Source organism: Nyctibius grandis, chromosome 6, assembly GCF_013368605.1.
Source record: "Nyctibius grandis isolate bNycGra1 chromosome 6, bNycGra1.pri, whole genome shotgun sequence".
In the NCBI taxonomy this organism is placed as follows: domain Eukaryota; kingdom Metazoa; phylum Chordata; class Aves; order Nyctibiiformes; family Nyctibiidae; genus Nyctibius; species Nyctibius grandis.
The window spans coordinates 20,372,869-20,388,248 of NC_090663.1; the positions used below are offsets into that span (position 1 = coordinate 20,372,869).

The 15,380-nt window shown below is 40.8% G+C and overlaps 1 protein-coding gene across 3 annotated transcripts in view; it reads right to left on the minus strand.

Moving 5' to 3' along the window:
- Window positions 1-426: 426 nt before the first annotated feature.
- The window catches only part of PPARGC1A (PPARG coactivator 1 alpha), a 69,226-nt gene continuing 54,272 nt past the window's right edge, over window positions 427-15,380 (minus strand). For all 3 annotated transcript variants that reach the window (XM_068404188.1, XM_068404187.1, XM_068404189.1), the window contains 3 exons: window positions 7,642-7,763; window positions 7,136-7,287; window positions 427-4,206 (listed from right to left, as the gene is read on the minus strand). In XM_068404188.1, coding sequence (XP_068260289.1) covers window positions 4,103-4,206; window positions 7,136-7,287; window positions 7,642-7,763 — 378 coding nt within the window. In that variant the 3' untranslated portion in view covers window positions 427-4,102. The remainder of the gene's footprint in view (window positions 4,207-7,135; window positions 7,288-7,641; window positions 7,764-15,380) is intronic.

A 15,380-nucleotide genomic window follows, 5' to 3' on the forward strand; every position in this document is an offset into this window, starting at 1 on the left:
CAGGTTATTTATCATTTCAGGATGGACGATACCAACCACTTTGGATTTGTTAGTCCCTACTACCTTCACAACTTTGATCCAAGCATGGCCACACAGAAAAGCCCTAACGTTCCCCACCCCCTCCTAACTCGAGCCAGCAACTCTTAAAACTCCACTGAGCATTTTTCAAAAGTCTTCCTACAAGGTTTATGTCTGCCCTTCAACAGCCTTGGGTACTCACAGCAGAAAGGGAAGATAGCACCTTTCTGCCATTAAATATATTAATACTAGTGGTTCTGTCCCCTGCCCAAAGTGCAGCGACGCAGGCGTGATCTGGACCACTATGTGAAATCAATTACAACCATTAGAGTAATAGAAAACCCAGTACAGGACCAGCTGGGGGGTAAAATCCTGTCACTTGTGATAAAAAAGAGAAACAGAAATGGATTTGAAACATTCGTTTCCCTTTATTTGCTCAGTGAGGCTGACGTGTACTGCACATTAAAAAAAAAAAAAAATCACAGGAATTTTCATACAATGAATTAAACCACAAAAGTACATGTAGAATTGGCAGGTGGAAAATAGCCCAGCTTGAGCTTAACTAGTATTTCTCTTTCCCTGTTCAGCATAGTCGAATCAATAGCTTTACACATTCACCTACTGTACAAATCTTACAGGAGCTCCATCAGGTCAGTGGTTCACATTATTGAAAATGTCTGTCACAGAGGTACAAATTTAGAATCATCATGTTATATTACATGGCTATTCTAGGTCACTTATAGATCAGATCTTATACTACAGTGAGTGAAGTTCTCATTACAGCCATCAAAAAGGACACATAATCATCACCTACTGTAAGCTTACACCTAAAGGGATGAGAATAAGGTGTGTTTGCTTTTTTTTTTCAACTGACCCAAGTATTACACCCCAGAGGCACAAACTTTCCTCTCAGTGCTGCTCTTGGTGATGGCAGCCCAACGGCTTTTCAGAGTAGTTTAGCACAGGTATTTTTCTTCAGTTTTAGGCTCCCTCTGTTTGGATTTGGATCATTTTACGTTCCGTAGGAATTTGTTACAGCTCTAGGAAAGACCATAGTTTCTAAGTACCAGTTCTGTTACCTGGATTGCGGATGTGGTACTTACCACAGCATGAAAGCAACAGTACAATCTTCATCTAAAAGACACACAGAGCTATGCTGTAATTTGCCTCTGGTGACAATGTGGTACATGTGCTAATTTGAAATATTCTTGGGGGAGAAAAAAAGAAAAGGAAACACTGAGTTCATATTTTCACGGGTTACCTACTACAGTGTCTACAAAGGATACAAATAGCTTTATTCAGCAATCCTAGCTCTATTAATTTCATATGTAATTTGTAAATCCACAGAGGAAAGCCATCTTCAAGATGAGAATGTTTGCCAGGCCAGTGAAAAAAAAAAAACCTGACTCATGTCATTATGCCTGCTTGGTGAAAAATAAATAATCCCCCCCGCCAAACCCCACACCAATTTATTCATGTCAGCAATCTAGGGCAAAAGAGAATGTATTTAAAATTTAATCAAAGAAATTTAAAGGCAAAATAGGTAATGCATCTGGTCCTTGAACACATAATATGATATACTAAATATTGATTTCTTAAAAATAATTTATTGCTTTTAATATTTTTCTTTACAACAGAAGATACTCAAAATCCAGAAAGGAAAATTGTAAACTTTTAGTTTGGCATTCACACAAAGTTAAAATACCTGCATTTTTAACCTACAGAGCAACGACAAGAATTATGCAGATTAAAGAATGTTACAGTCGTAACACAGAACCTCTGAAAAAGTTATTTTCTTTTTTTTTTTTATTGCTATCTATCTACTAAGAAATAAGAAGCCAAAAAATCAAGCAAGCATCCGACAGGACAGACAGTGGAATCTCTCAGAACACAATATGCTGGTGATAAAATGAATGCAGCCATCAAAATCAACTGCACTGGGTGGGGGTGGAATCGGTCTTCTACGACTGGGCGTGGGAAAGGAGATTAAATAGTTAGGTGTGCCATACCTTTAAGAGGAGTCATGAATGCCAAACAGAAATAGAATACCAAATCTATACATTCGCAAGCAAATTCCAAACTTTGCTGATTCAGTCTAGAGACTCTGAGTTCAGATGAAATTCTGATGCTCAGAATAGCCATAGTTTACTCCTGTGTTTTTTTCTTTCCTGAAGTTTCTATTTAATTTAACAGAAGCAATGTCATCAGCAACAATGTCATGGGCACATCTGAGGCCATGCTAGTGCACAGTAAAAAAAGAGAAAAAAAAAAAACAAACAACCCACTGCTTCTGCAAAAGCTGCATTTCCAAATGAAGCACTTACTCCGAACTGACAACCATCATGCATCCTAGGTATAAAATTTCCACTGGCCTTTTTATTGTTTTAGTCATCTCATAATTTATAATAAATAGGATAATTGTAACTGATAAATATGTCTCTTTAGTAAACAAAGGAATGAAGGATCGGTATTTATACAGGATGCATAACTGTAAAAAATATAGATAAATACCATCATTAAACTCTGCCAATGAAAAGATTACTGGCTTCAAGAACAGTGTTTAGACAGAGAATTACTGTAAAAATCATACTGTACTTAGTACCTTGCGTATTTTTATCAAATTAAAAACACAAAACAAAATAGCATTTTAAAAAGATTTTTGACCTCTAGTTCCAAAACTACTGTTGATACATAAAATAAAAACATTTCTTAATGATTACCCATTTGAGAGACTTTACATAAAATTATGATATCTCCTAGAAAAATTTAGATGAGAAAAATTTCATTCCCCTAACAAATTCAGTGTATAAAACCGCAAAAGAAAATCAAGCAATGAGAAAACCGTGGAAAAATACTGCAGAAGTGGTTAATACCTTTTGGGCTAGGATAATTCTTGACAAAACTCTTATATAAGCTCACCAAAGAAGGGATGAATGTGTGTAAAGCGTTTCTGCACCCAGACACATGCGCGCCCATGTATACACACGCACACCCTCACCCACACGCTTTTCTCTTTTTTTTTACAATCAAATATATATAAGCGTAACTTCAGCTTTCTACATATTTTAGTGTACAATAATTGTTTCACCTCATATAATTACATTTGAGTATTCTTGATTAAGAAAAATTCAGCAGTTTTTGTAAAGAAGGCTGCATTTACAGTGCATAGCTGTAACAAAAAAGAACATCGTCATACAGTATGTACATAAATAAAAATACTCCATTTAACATTTGTAAATACTCAACTACTTTAGAGAATGTAGCAAATAAACTATCTGTGCACACACCCAGATAGTTATATCCAACTCTCATTAATAATGTAACACCACGTCCGCTCATTAGAATAAATCGCTGAACAAGCTGCACATTTGACCATTAACAAGGCTTTGAAAACTTTGCAGTGGAAGATCAACGTAGTAGACATTTACATGGTGTCAGAATTAAAAGATGAAACTTCAAAATGTTAGGGAAGCTTGAGCCTTTCATTTTCTCTTTTGCAAGGACTAAAAAAAATCCACAAAAAAAAAAAAAAAAAGAAAACTCTTAAAACAAAGCTAAAACAGATTGTAGGCTTCTGGGACCTGTGGTTTCTTCTGGATTGTCATTGTTATCACTGTGTTGTGAGAAGAAGCTTCATTTAAAAAAAAAATAATAATGCAGTGTCTGATTCCCAGACATCAGCAGCCATAGTTCTCAAATTCATTTTTTTTTTGTTTGTTTTTGTTCTTTTTTTGTTAAAATGCAATATGTACAGGTTTTGCAGTTCATCATTGTATGTGTATCTCTGTGGAACTGCTGCCATGTCTTGTGGTTCGCATTGAACTCGCAAGGAACGCCCAGCTCCCCCGCCATTGATCACCTGTGAAAGCAAAGCTGACACCCATGGCCACGTGTGTGCTTTTACTGGACAGCCATCCTGCCTCTCCACTCGTCGAGCAGCTGTGTTCATGTAAACCATGGTTTTGAACAGAGCATGTAAAGTAGGAGAAATTCCTAAGTATGACTTTTTAATTGTCCATTATTGAAGGACGTGATGTCCGTGAGGTATTCGCCATCCCTCCATTTTCCTCAGGTGTGATGCATGTTACCTACGCAGGCTCCGCTGTGCCTCTTTAAGTAAACTATCAAAATCCATGGAGTCATACTTGCTTTTAGTGGAAGCAGGATCAAAATCATCTGAGTTTGAATCTGAAACCCAAAGGATGCAAGTTTAGATAAGAGGCAAGAACCACTAGCGAGTACTTATTTCTCTATACAACCATATGAACAAGACACTGCAGAAACAATCCGCTTACATACAACCACAACTTTATGGGCTGATAAAAGCCCAGCAACGGTCATCAGAGAAGTTTTAGGTATGGACATAGCTTCCTGGTAAGAAGCAGGACTTAACAAAAGCAGTACATGTTGTCAGCAGTGGGGGAGAACCATAAATTGCATGTACATATAGAGCAGGTAAACTCAAAACAGTTTCTCCAAGGACTTGAGCACCCACACGCTGCTACGTATAGGTCTCAAAGTAGTCCAGATAACCTTGACAGATGCCTTACCCACAACTCCACCATTGTTTTGCAACTCTTGTTTTGCAACATGCAATATACAAGAGTTACTTCTCCTGAGAAAGGTAACAGGGGGATGGTTCTGCAGAAAGCCAGGGCAGCCTGCGGGTAGCGTGCAGGGGACACTGCTGCTTCTGCCTGCCCTGCCTCAGGGTCTTGTACAAGCCACTACACCTCCCTGAATCTCTGATTTTGCTTCAAGACTGATTTTTTGGGGGTTTGCTTGTTTCAAGTGCAAGCAATTCAGGGCAGGGCCTCTGCACCACCATACAAGCAATCTCCAGTGGGCTCCTCAGCTCTTTGCAGCATACGTGATAAGTCATAGAAGCAATAACGGTCCAGCTCCCGTGACCTGCGCCAGCTTTGCTAGTTGCTCAGACACAGACATCAGTCTGTTCCTGGCGCAGAGGAGGGATTGTACGTTTGTGGCCATACAGCTCCAGTACGGCAATTATCGATGTGGCTGCAAGCACTGCATTCCCTTTTGGAGTCATCCCTGATTAACACTGATTCTCCCCAGTTCCTGTGTCACAGCTCCTTTATGAGAGTGCCCTTTTCTTGCCATTTCTTGTGTTGAATTAATCAGAACTCCCCATCTACCACTACAAGACACACTGTGCATTAAATGTTCATTACAAGTTTTGTTAAGACAATATCTTCTCACAGAGGAGAGGTGTTAAACTTCTGACTACTATTTCCAAGTGTTTTCTTTCTTCTGTACTCAACCCAAGGCTGATTAATTCTCTCTGTCCTTGTACTAGCTCATGAATTTTAAAGTTCATCCTGCCATTTCCTTATGTAGCTCTATCAGATACTCTGCAAAATACAGGGAATGCAGTCTGAAGCACAGAAGCTCAAGCTGTCAGCAGCAAAGTGAAAATACTCTGCTCAGAGATACTCTGGGAATTCCACTCAGTATGGAGAGACCTGCCAGGGAATACTCCCAGTGATGAATAATGTTCAAGAGGGTTCCCTTCAGACAACTTATTTTAAACCCCAGATCTTCTGAGATACAGAGACGACCCTGGCTTCCACTGCTGAAGATAAGTCAAATCAAGCCAAGACTTCAATCTGTTTTATTGTTTTTATCACCCTACATTTTGACAAATGCCGTGCTACCTTTTATATTTTCAACATCAACCCTATATCTCTTCAGCAGTCAATTGCCTTTTCTTAGCTTTACATTATCTGTTTAGCCACTGAAGTGAATTACAGCATATTCATTGTGAACAATGCGTATCATCTTTATAATTTATTCTGCAAAGACATCAATTGGTTAGAAAAAACAGATCTGTATTCACTTCCTGCATTGTACAAAGCCAAGGGCAGCACATACAAGATTTCATTAGCACTGTGTTACAGGGTTATGAGAGATTTTAATGACTGTGGTCATTTATTCATAAAACCCCACAATATCTGATTAATACAGATTCAATGGCAAAATGTCCCTTGCTATGTTATTCACAAAGAGTATCTCCCATACGTTTAGTCTATTTATACAGGTATTAGGAAAGGTTTAACATTAAATGAATACTTTATATTTTAAAAGGTAATTAAATAAGAGGTGAGTTTATAATACATTATAATATTAGAGAGGATGTTTTGGTAGTCTGCATGGTCTCTTTATGCATATACTTAACATCAGTATTCCTGCTGTAAGACTTTGAACATCTCCAAACACCCCTGGCAAGGGGAAGCATCACACCCTGACCCAGAGCACAGGACAGAACCATACATTTTTGCCCAGACAGGACTAGGACAGACCCAGATGTCTTACGGGAGCCAGTATGCACACTTGGGACTGGAGTTATGACAGCATACTGGAGTCTGGAGACTGGTATGCATACTGCCCCGCATCAGTGGGACAGCAAACACCAAGAGATTTGCTAAACTGTCCACAGGCTGGAGCCTCTTACATCATGACTGGAAGTACCTGCAAGGATACACCTTCATACATAGATGCTTATGCACGATTTAAGAACCACCAGTTGAGCTCCATGGCCTTTGCTACACTAAGGGTCAGATTTGGTCACATGCCTTTCTAGCTTTCAAACCCGAGAAACTATGAATTGTATTTAAGGAGTGTCTCTGGCAAGTTCTACACATCTACAGCACAACTCATGACAAAGTAAGAGGCATAATGAATTTTTGGGGGTGAGGCATCTACTTTGTTTATCACTCATATAAATAAATCAGGTATTAGAACCAAGCAGTCATAGCATAGCAATGAATAGTAAAGCGTGCAGGAGGTTTCTGTGGTGCTATCATTTCAATATGGAAATGTATTATTGAATATCGGGCACTTATTTTTGATAATGATGGAAATGGGCTTTGAAAGAATTTTCACAGTCTGAAATATCTGAAAAAAAACCAGCTCAGATTAGAGCTCAGATCAGTAGAGCTTTAAACTTCTTGCAGCAAGAGAAAACCACTTCCTTTAACTTCCTCCAATAATTTAAATAATACAAGCAGCAAACAAAAAAGAGGCAAACCCTAAATTCTCTTGAGTTACAAGGTTCCACTTATGTACTTTAACTCACATAGAGCAAAATACCTACCTAGGTCTGCATAGTTAGACTTGCAAAATTGCTTGCGTCCACAGAAGTACAGCTCAAAGTCAGGTTCATTTGACCTGCGTAAAGTGTATCCATTTTCAAGAGCAGCAAAGGCGTCACAAGTATAGCGGTAGGTGATGAAACCATAGCTGTCTCTGCAATTGAAAAATACAGTTGTGAACAAAAGCTGAAAAGCGTTAAGGCACATTAGTGTAACCCCTTCCTGAAAGCAAGAACTTGCAGGAGATCGAGCAGTGGAAATGCCAGAAGTAGTGCATCCATTTATCAGCATGATTGTCCTGTCATGCAGCTAAATACTTATTTCTGGGACAGGAAATCTCAACTAGCAAGATTAATAAATAAGGATGAAAGAAAATAAATAAGGTTTTGAACTCAGTACGTCATCTGTCACAGCACTTACACTGGTAACTCCCATACCAGTAATCTTACTGCCATAATTTTTTACATATGGCAGCTCCCAAACAAGAAGTAGTGTCAAAAGTTCTTACCCATCATCCTGCAAATTTACTGTGCACTCCTCAATTTCACCAAAAACTTCAAACCGGTCCCTCAGTTCTGTTCGGGTTGTGTCAGGTCTGATTTTACCCAGATAAATCACACGACGTTCTTCCTGTTGAGAAACAGCAACAGGGAAAGCATATTTTTAACAAATGTGTAATAGAGACGAATCTATACATATATGCATGCAAATACACACACACGGATGTGCAGAGGACACATAATTATAGTAATCGTCTCTGGTGGAAGACCTACTGCATCTTGCTAACAAGTGAAATAGTTCTCTCCTGGAAAGCATCTAAGGTATTTAAACGACACTACATTTGTCAGGTGATGTGTTCCTGGAAGGTTTCACTGCTTGTTGCCACCATCCTGCTATACACTGACAGACAGTTCCCTTTGTATCCTACTGCACCTTTTTCCATTCCACCCTTTCTACCACTTCCCCTCCAAGACTGAACTCTTCCAAACCAGGAGCTCCCTTTCTCTTGCCATCTATACAATACTGGGCAAAACCCATCTCAGTTGTGGAGTAGTATAAAGTGACACAATAATTGCATGAATGTACCATAGACATAACAAAATGTAACATAACAAAACATAACATTATAAACTCAGATGACTCAACAGCAGATTAATCCTGCAATCAGCTGTTCCACCATAATCCATACCTTAAAACAGAGGGAAAACTTAGGGTCCAGAAGATGACTTCTATTAAAATAAATATTTCTGGGGGGAAGGCAGGACAATAACATATATCGTGTGGTCACCACTACCTTTTGGTTTCTTTGGAAAACAAACCTGACTGAAGTCCCTGACTTTTACAGGCTAGGGTGTCATTTGCCATGTTCCTTTGACACTTGGAGCAAAGCATCAAAGAGACTTTTAAAACAATGGAGTCACGGTCATATCCCTCCTTCCCAAGTGGAAATGCTCAGCAGAACAACAGAAGGAGTAGGAAACCCTGGGAGAGTCACTTTATTAATTTTTGGATGAACACTTTACTGAGGATAGAGCCATTCAGTGAGCTGCAAGCAAAGTAGAAGGCAAAAAGAGATCTTCAAAAGACTGACCTTAAGGTAATCAGGGCAAAGAACCACCAGCCACACATGGCTTGGGTGCTCAGCCTTCTTGTCTCAGACTGCGTCTGGCCTGAAGAACCCTGGCACTATCAGCTCTACACAACCACACATTTGTCCTATAAACTGAACCACCACCACTACCACATTCTCAACTGGTGTAAATCTGTCAGCCAGTGGAGCAATGTCAGTTTAAACCATCAGCTTTGGCACCTGACACTTGCGCAGAATTTAGGCACCGAATGCCGAAGGAGCTATACTGACTGCTAAGAATTCGTGACTATCGTAACCTGGAGGTGCCTAAAGGCTAATGGCACCTCAACTGTGCGACGCAAAAGGCTCTAGGGACCTAAATATAGACTTGCATTCCTGCTCAGAAACATCCTAGCCTGAAGAGACAGGTAGCTTACAGTGTTACAATTCAGATATAGCATGAAATGTATCTTTTCCATGAGTCCCCACAGAGGCATAAGGCACTAGTCATTCTTGGACCATGGACGATAGGATTAAGATCAGACCAAAACACATGAGAAACAGAAATGATCCTGATGCCTCCTCTTTATTTGTTTGAGCACTCATTTGAGATAAAGGGACTATCAGAACTCTCAGTTATAGGGCCCCAAAATCTTGGCTCCCTGTTCTCAGGAGGGCACTCTGCTCCCAGGAACTGTTTAATGCAAAATAAATAAACAATTCCTGCAGCAGGAAGCTGAAACTAATATATCTGCCTCCCAACAGAAACTCCTTCTCACTAGCACACTCAGTCAACTATTTTTGCTTACTCTTTTCCTGGCCTCACAAATCTCAGGCTCAGATCCAGTTAATCTAAGCTCCTGAGAAATGAAAGTGAGTTTAAAGCTCCAGAAAACAGAGATCCAAGAATCAAACACTCCCACCCAAAATCCCTACCCACTAAGGCATGGCACAAGAAGTGATCACTGGAACCACCTGGGTCCTTTATAGCTCCCTGGTCAGCCCAGTTGAGTCCCTGGTTGCTCTACCAAAGTATGTGTATGCTCTCCTTAATCAATGGGATCAGGCAAGTATCTCATTCAGACACTTGAAACTGTTGCCACTTATGATTATATAAGGAACCATGGTGACTGCCTTGGTAGTCCTCTCTAACCCTGCTGGGACAGACACTTTCATGTTTAAATATTATGCCTTCTAAAGTGTGTGGTCCAAAAGCTGCCCTTGTTCTCTGCCATAGCAGTGCAGTTTGGAGAAGTCAGCATGACTAAAAGAAGGACAAGTGTTCTCATGGATGGCCATAAATTTAGGAAGAGGGGTACTTTACAGACAGCTGCTGCTTTTTATCTCTGTCTCTACTGTGTCCCTGTCCAGAGCCCTGACCCTCCTGACAGAGGAGTCTGTGTAGGGCTTCTGCAAACTAGGGACTGTAGAGCACAAGCGACAGAAATCTGCATTTCTTCCATTTTCCCCATTCTAATTCTGCTTACTTTCAGAATGGTTGGGTGCCATAAAATTCAAAACCAGGAAAATCTGCATATGCACAGTAATTACTTTTTCAGACTGTTTTACAAAATCAAGGATTTAACCGCACTGAAACACTTGATAAGAAACAATTCCATTGATACTTGCTATTGAACCTAAATGACTGACCAGATGGAGCAGAACATAACATAGCAGACTGTCTAATATACTTTAGCTGAGATAATACATCTCTACTGAAAAAACATGTTTCACTCACTGACATGGAGATTGTTATATTACAGTGTGACGGAAATAACTATTGCACACTCTTCCCTACGTCTGTGTGCATGTCTGTGCAATTTTTCCTTCTTCTATCCCTCTAATAACCTTTATATCTCTAATATCCCTTTAAGACAACTGTAATAAAACAAAACTGAACAATTAAAAAAAAAAGCCTGTTAAACTATCATTAAGGGAATAAGTTAAATCTGCAAAATTAAGGAAATTCAAATTTAAAGCTGAAATGCACCATATGTCCTCCAGTGTGCGCACATGAGGAGATATGTGTTCGAGTATTTTTTTTAAGCAGAGTGCCATGATGGTATAAGATACTGGAGAATACAGGATTCATACAGCGTTGTCTTTGTCTCGGTTAACTTTGGTTTATTTAAAGCAACTATGAAGAATGTATTTGTATTCACAGAGACACCTGCCTTTTATTCCCATTAATAATAAGAGCTGTAAGAGCTATACAAGCCTAACAAGATTACAACAAACCTCTAAATGTTAAAGACCTTTATTTTATAATAAGTTACATGCGTAAGTCCATATGTGCATATTAAGTATGCTTTTTACTGCACTTGTTAGAGGAGATGATATATGACTTGGAAACCTAGTGAATGGTGGAGAAAAGCTTTTGTTTTCAATTTAATGTGGGCAGAGGGAACCTGCAGGAAACTCCAGAAGACACTGTACATATTTCCCTTCCAAAAGTGCAGACCATTTATTTTGTTTCATAAGCTTTAAGCATAGTTCATTGCCTTTCCAGGTAAAAAAAATTAAGAAAGAAGAGTCCAGCCAACTCCCTCAGGCCCAACATGCCTGTCTTCTTTTAGTTTATCTACAGCACCTTCTTCATAAACTTGCTCTTTCCTCCTTGCAGTAAAAACATATGAATAGGCAGATGCGGCAGAAAAAATCTCAGATTGAAAAGCAGTATTTCAAGTCTCACATAAAAATACTAAAGCATTAGAATGCCAAAACTTGAGAAAATAGGACCAGGATATAGCTTACACATCTAAGAGTCAATAAAGGGACCACTCATCCTGCAAAACATTCACTGATGCTACGGATCTTTTTGTCTTGCAAAGGTTTCCTCCAAAACTTTATTTTGTTTTCCCTTCCTCATTCTTAATCCTTTATTTCAAAAGGAACTAAAGCACACACCATTAGATGTATTGGTTTTCACACTTTTTTTGTACTAGGCTTCTTCACGCAACACTTGTTTGCTTTGCCTGCCCGTGGTGCTGCTAAGCAGGGTCTGTGGGAACTGAAGGCAGCTGCTCAAGAGGTAACACCACATAGTGCTGCTGTTCCCATTTTTCCCTACCGCTTTTTGTCTGCACATCTGTGGTGCTTACCTAGTTCTCCAAGAACCAGGTAATGCTTTATGTGAAGTTGAGAGAAGAAATCCAGAGGCATTTTAAAGCTGGGGTCTGCCATGGGCTTGTCAAAGGCTCTGCTGCTTCCTCCAGCACAGGCAGCTGGCTGGGTGCAAGCCACGTGCCTGTGTTGCCTTCCACGCCAAGTGACTTCTCTCCTCTTCCAGTAGAAAGCCATGAAGACTTTTATCCTTAGAGCTGGAGGCCAAATACCATTTCAAAAGTGCAATGGCAATGGCTGGACAGAGTTTAAAAAATAGAAATGCTATGGACGGAAAAAGCCATTAAAGCTTAAGATTCTGATCTAATAATAAGAAGAAAAATGTTCTTTAGATTCTGTATTAAAGAAGAATAAGTATGACCTGCGGGCAAATATGAATGGCAAAAGGAAGAATCATGAGAACTGGTAAAAAAAAAAAAGAACATTGCAAAAAATTGTCAAGTGCTGCTGTGTGGCTGAGGACTGAAACAGTTCAGCCACACTCCATGGTGACTGACAGAAAAATAACGATGGAGCAGCAAACCTCAAGATTTAGATAATCCATTTGATACATTTTCAGCAACTCATATAGCAAAGTTAGAGTGCCTGGGATCAAGGCCATCAAGATGAGCAACGAGAGAAAAATCCAAACTAAATATACAATGTACATTGGATCCTTCATTAGTGGAAATGCACTCCATTATAGGCTGACTCTGGTTTTAGACTTTAGAGAAGCCAAGCACTCATTTATGAAACCACCTTTCTCCTGCCTTCCTGTTGTAGAGCAATTTATTTTCTTTGAAACCGTGTGTTTCTTTCCGCTGCAGTGGCCTCACAGTGCATTTATCTTTACATCTGTAAGTTCTCTGGCACAGGGACTCTTGATACTGGCCTCATGGAGGCTGTCAGCACTTAGAAATGAAAAGTAGTAGTGTTAATAGTAATTTTCTACTCAGGTATAAAAGCTGATTTTGTTATACCTCCTGGCAGCAGCCAGTGCACGCAGTAAACGAGCTGCAGGGAGGATGTGACCGTAAGTCCGTATCATGGCCAGAGCAACAGAGTAGTAGAAATCCAGAACACAAGTCGGCTCATTAGACAGTTTAACCTCCCAGCCCTGGTGCACCATGTCAATGGGGAACCACAAACTGGTGACTCCAGAACTGAAATGTGCTAACTGTATTTCTGATGCCCCCTTGGAAAGTATACCATGCCTTGGAAAGTATTTGCTGCATGGTCTAATGAGCTGCTGGAGTAAAAGCCCACATAACTCAGAAATTTCCGAGGGTGTATCAGAATAAAAAAGGGGTCCTCAGTCTTTTTGGCAAATCGCTGTGATCTGCCTTGGTTTGGGGTTGGATCCCAGTTTCTACAAAGCCTGAAGTAGTCTGTCCTGTCTACAGCTGCTCCTCAAGTTTCTTGATGAATGTGTCTCCACTATGATCTGGTTAGCATTATAAAGTTAAGTCAGTCTTGGTGGCAGACCATCCTTATGTTCAATGAGGACCCATTTTAAAACAAAATGGGGATCCAGTGAAACAAATCAAGTCAAAACCAAACTAAACTATGCTAACATTTGCTCAGTTAGCAAAGACATCACAACCAAAAGTAAAAATCAATGAATAAATGAATGACAAAAATATTTTTCTTACTCTCTAAGTGGAAAATATCTTGTGGGCTCAGCCCGTATTTTTCAAGTGTGATGGCTCAAAATTGAGACCCCAGTCCACAAAAAAGGCACTGAATCTCCAGTAACTGGAGAGGGGAAAAGAAGAAAAGGAAGAGGAGAAGAATAGCATGGTACCTTTTGTAGTCAAGACACCTGTATATAGCTCTAAGTCTAGATAGGAATCCAGGTAGCCATGCAGGGCAATGACAGCCCAGGCTTCTAGCTGATCTGAAGCTACTGCATCGAAGGTGGTGTGCACAAGACTGAAGGGGCAGCCATTTAAACACGCCTCTGCCACACAGCATGAGCACAGGCTTCTAAAACAAGCCTCAGCATTCTGCCAATATGCCTTCATGTCTGCCAAAATACAAGCTGCCTGCACAATCAGAGGGCATTGCTGCACATATGGTTTTGACAGATTAAAATATGTGAAATTTTTTCTCATGTCTTTTTCCTAGGTTTCCCACTCTTGTTGTCACATAGAGACTAATTACAGAATCACAGAATCACAGAATGTTAGGGATTGGAAGGGACCTCGAAAGATCATCTAGTCCAATCCCCCTGCCGGGGCAGGATTGCCTAGACCATATCACACAGGAACGCGTCCAGGCGGGTTTTGAATGTCTCCAGAGAAGGAGACTCCACAACCTCTCTGGGCAGCCTGTTCCAGTGTTCAGTCACCCTCACCGTAAAGAAGTTTTTCCTCATATTTAAGTGGAACCATGTTCCAGCTTGCACCCATTGCCCCTTGTCCTGTCAAGGGATGTCACTGAGAAGAGCCTGGCTCCATCCTCTTGACACTTGCCCTTTACATATTTATAAACATTAATGAGGTCACCCCTTCAGTCTCCTCCAAGCTAAAGAGACCCAGCTCCCTCAGCCTCTCCTCATAAGGGAGATGTTCCACCCCCTTAATCATCTTCGTGGCTCTGCGCTGGACTCTCTCTAGCAGTTCCCTGTCCTTCTTGAACTGAGGGGCCCAGAACTGGACACAATACTCCAGATGCGGCCTCACCAGGGCAGAGTAGAGGGGGAGGAGAACCTCTCTCGACCTGCTGACCACACCCCTTCTAATACAGCCCAGGATGCCATTGGCCTTCTTGGCCACAAGGGCACACTGCTGGCTCATGGTCATCCTGTTGTCCACTAGGACCCCCAGGTCCCTTTCCCCTACGCTGCTCTCCAACAGCTCTGCCCCCAACTTGTACTGGTACATGGGGTTGTTCTTGCCCAGATGCAGGACTCTACACTTGCCCTTGTTATATTTCATTAAATTTCTTCCCGCCCAACTCTCCAGCCTGTCTAGGTCTCTCTGAATGGCTGCGCAGCCTTCCGTTGTGTCAGCCACTCCTCCCAGTTTTGTGTCATCAGCGAACTTGCTGACAGTGCACTCTATTCCCTCATCCAAGTCATTAATGAATATATTGAATAGAACTCGTCCCAGTACCAACCCTTGAGGGACTCCGCTAGACACAGACCTCCAACTGGACTCTGACCCATTGACCACCACTCTCTGGCTTCTTTCCTTCAGCCAGTTCACAATCCACCTCACTACCCGATCATCCAGACCACACTTCCCCAGTTTTGCTGCGAGGATGCTGTGGGAGACCGTGTCAAACGCTTTACTGAAATCAAGATAGACCACATCCACAGCTTTACCATCATCTATCCACCGGGTAACATCCTCATAAAAGGCTATCAAGTTGGTTGAGCATGACTTCCCGTTGGTGAAGCCATGCTGAGTGCCCCTAATGATCCCCCTATCCTTGATGTGCCTAGAGACAGCACCAAGAACAAGTTGTTCCATCACCTTTCCGGGGATGGAGGTGAGGCTGACCAGTCTATAGTTACCCGGGTCCTCCTTCTTGCCCTTTTTGAATTCAATATCAATTCTAGATATTGAACC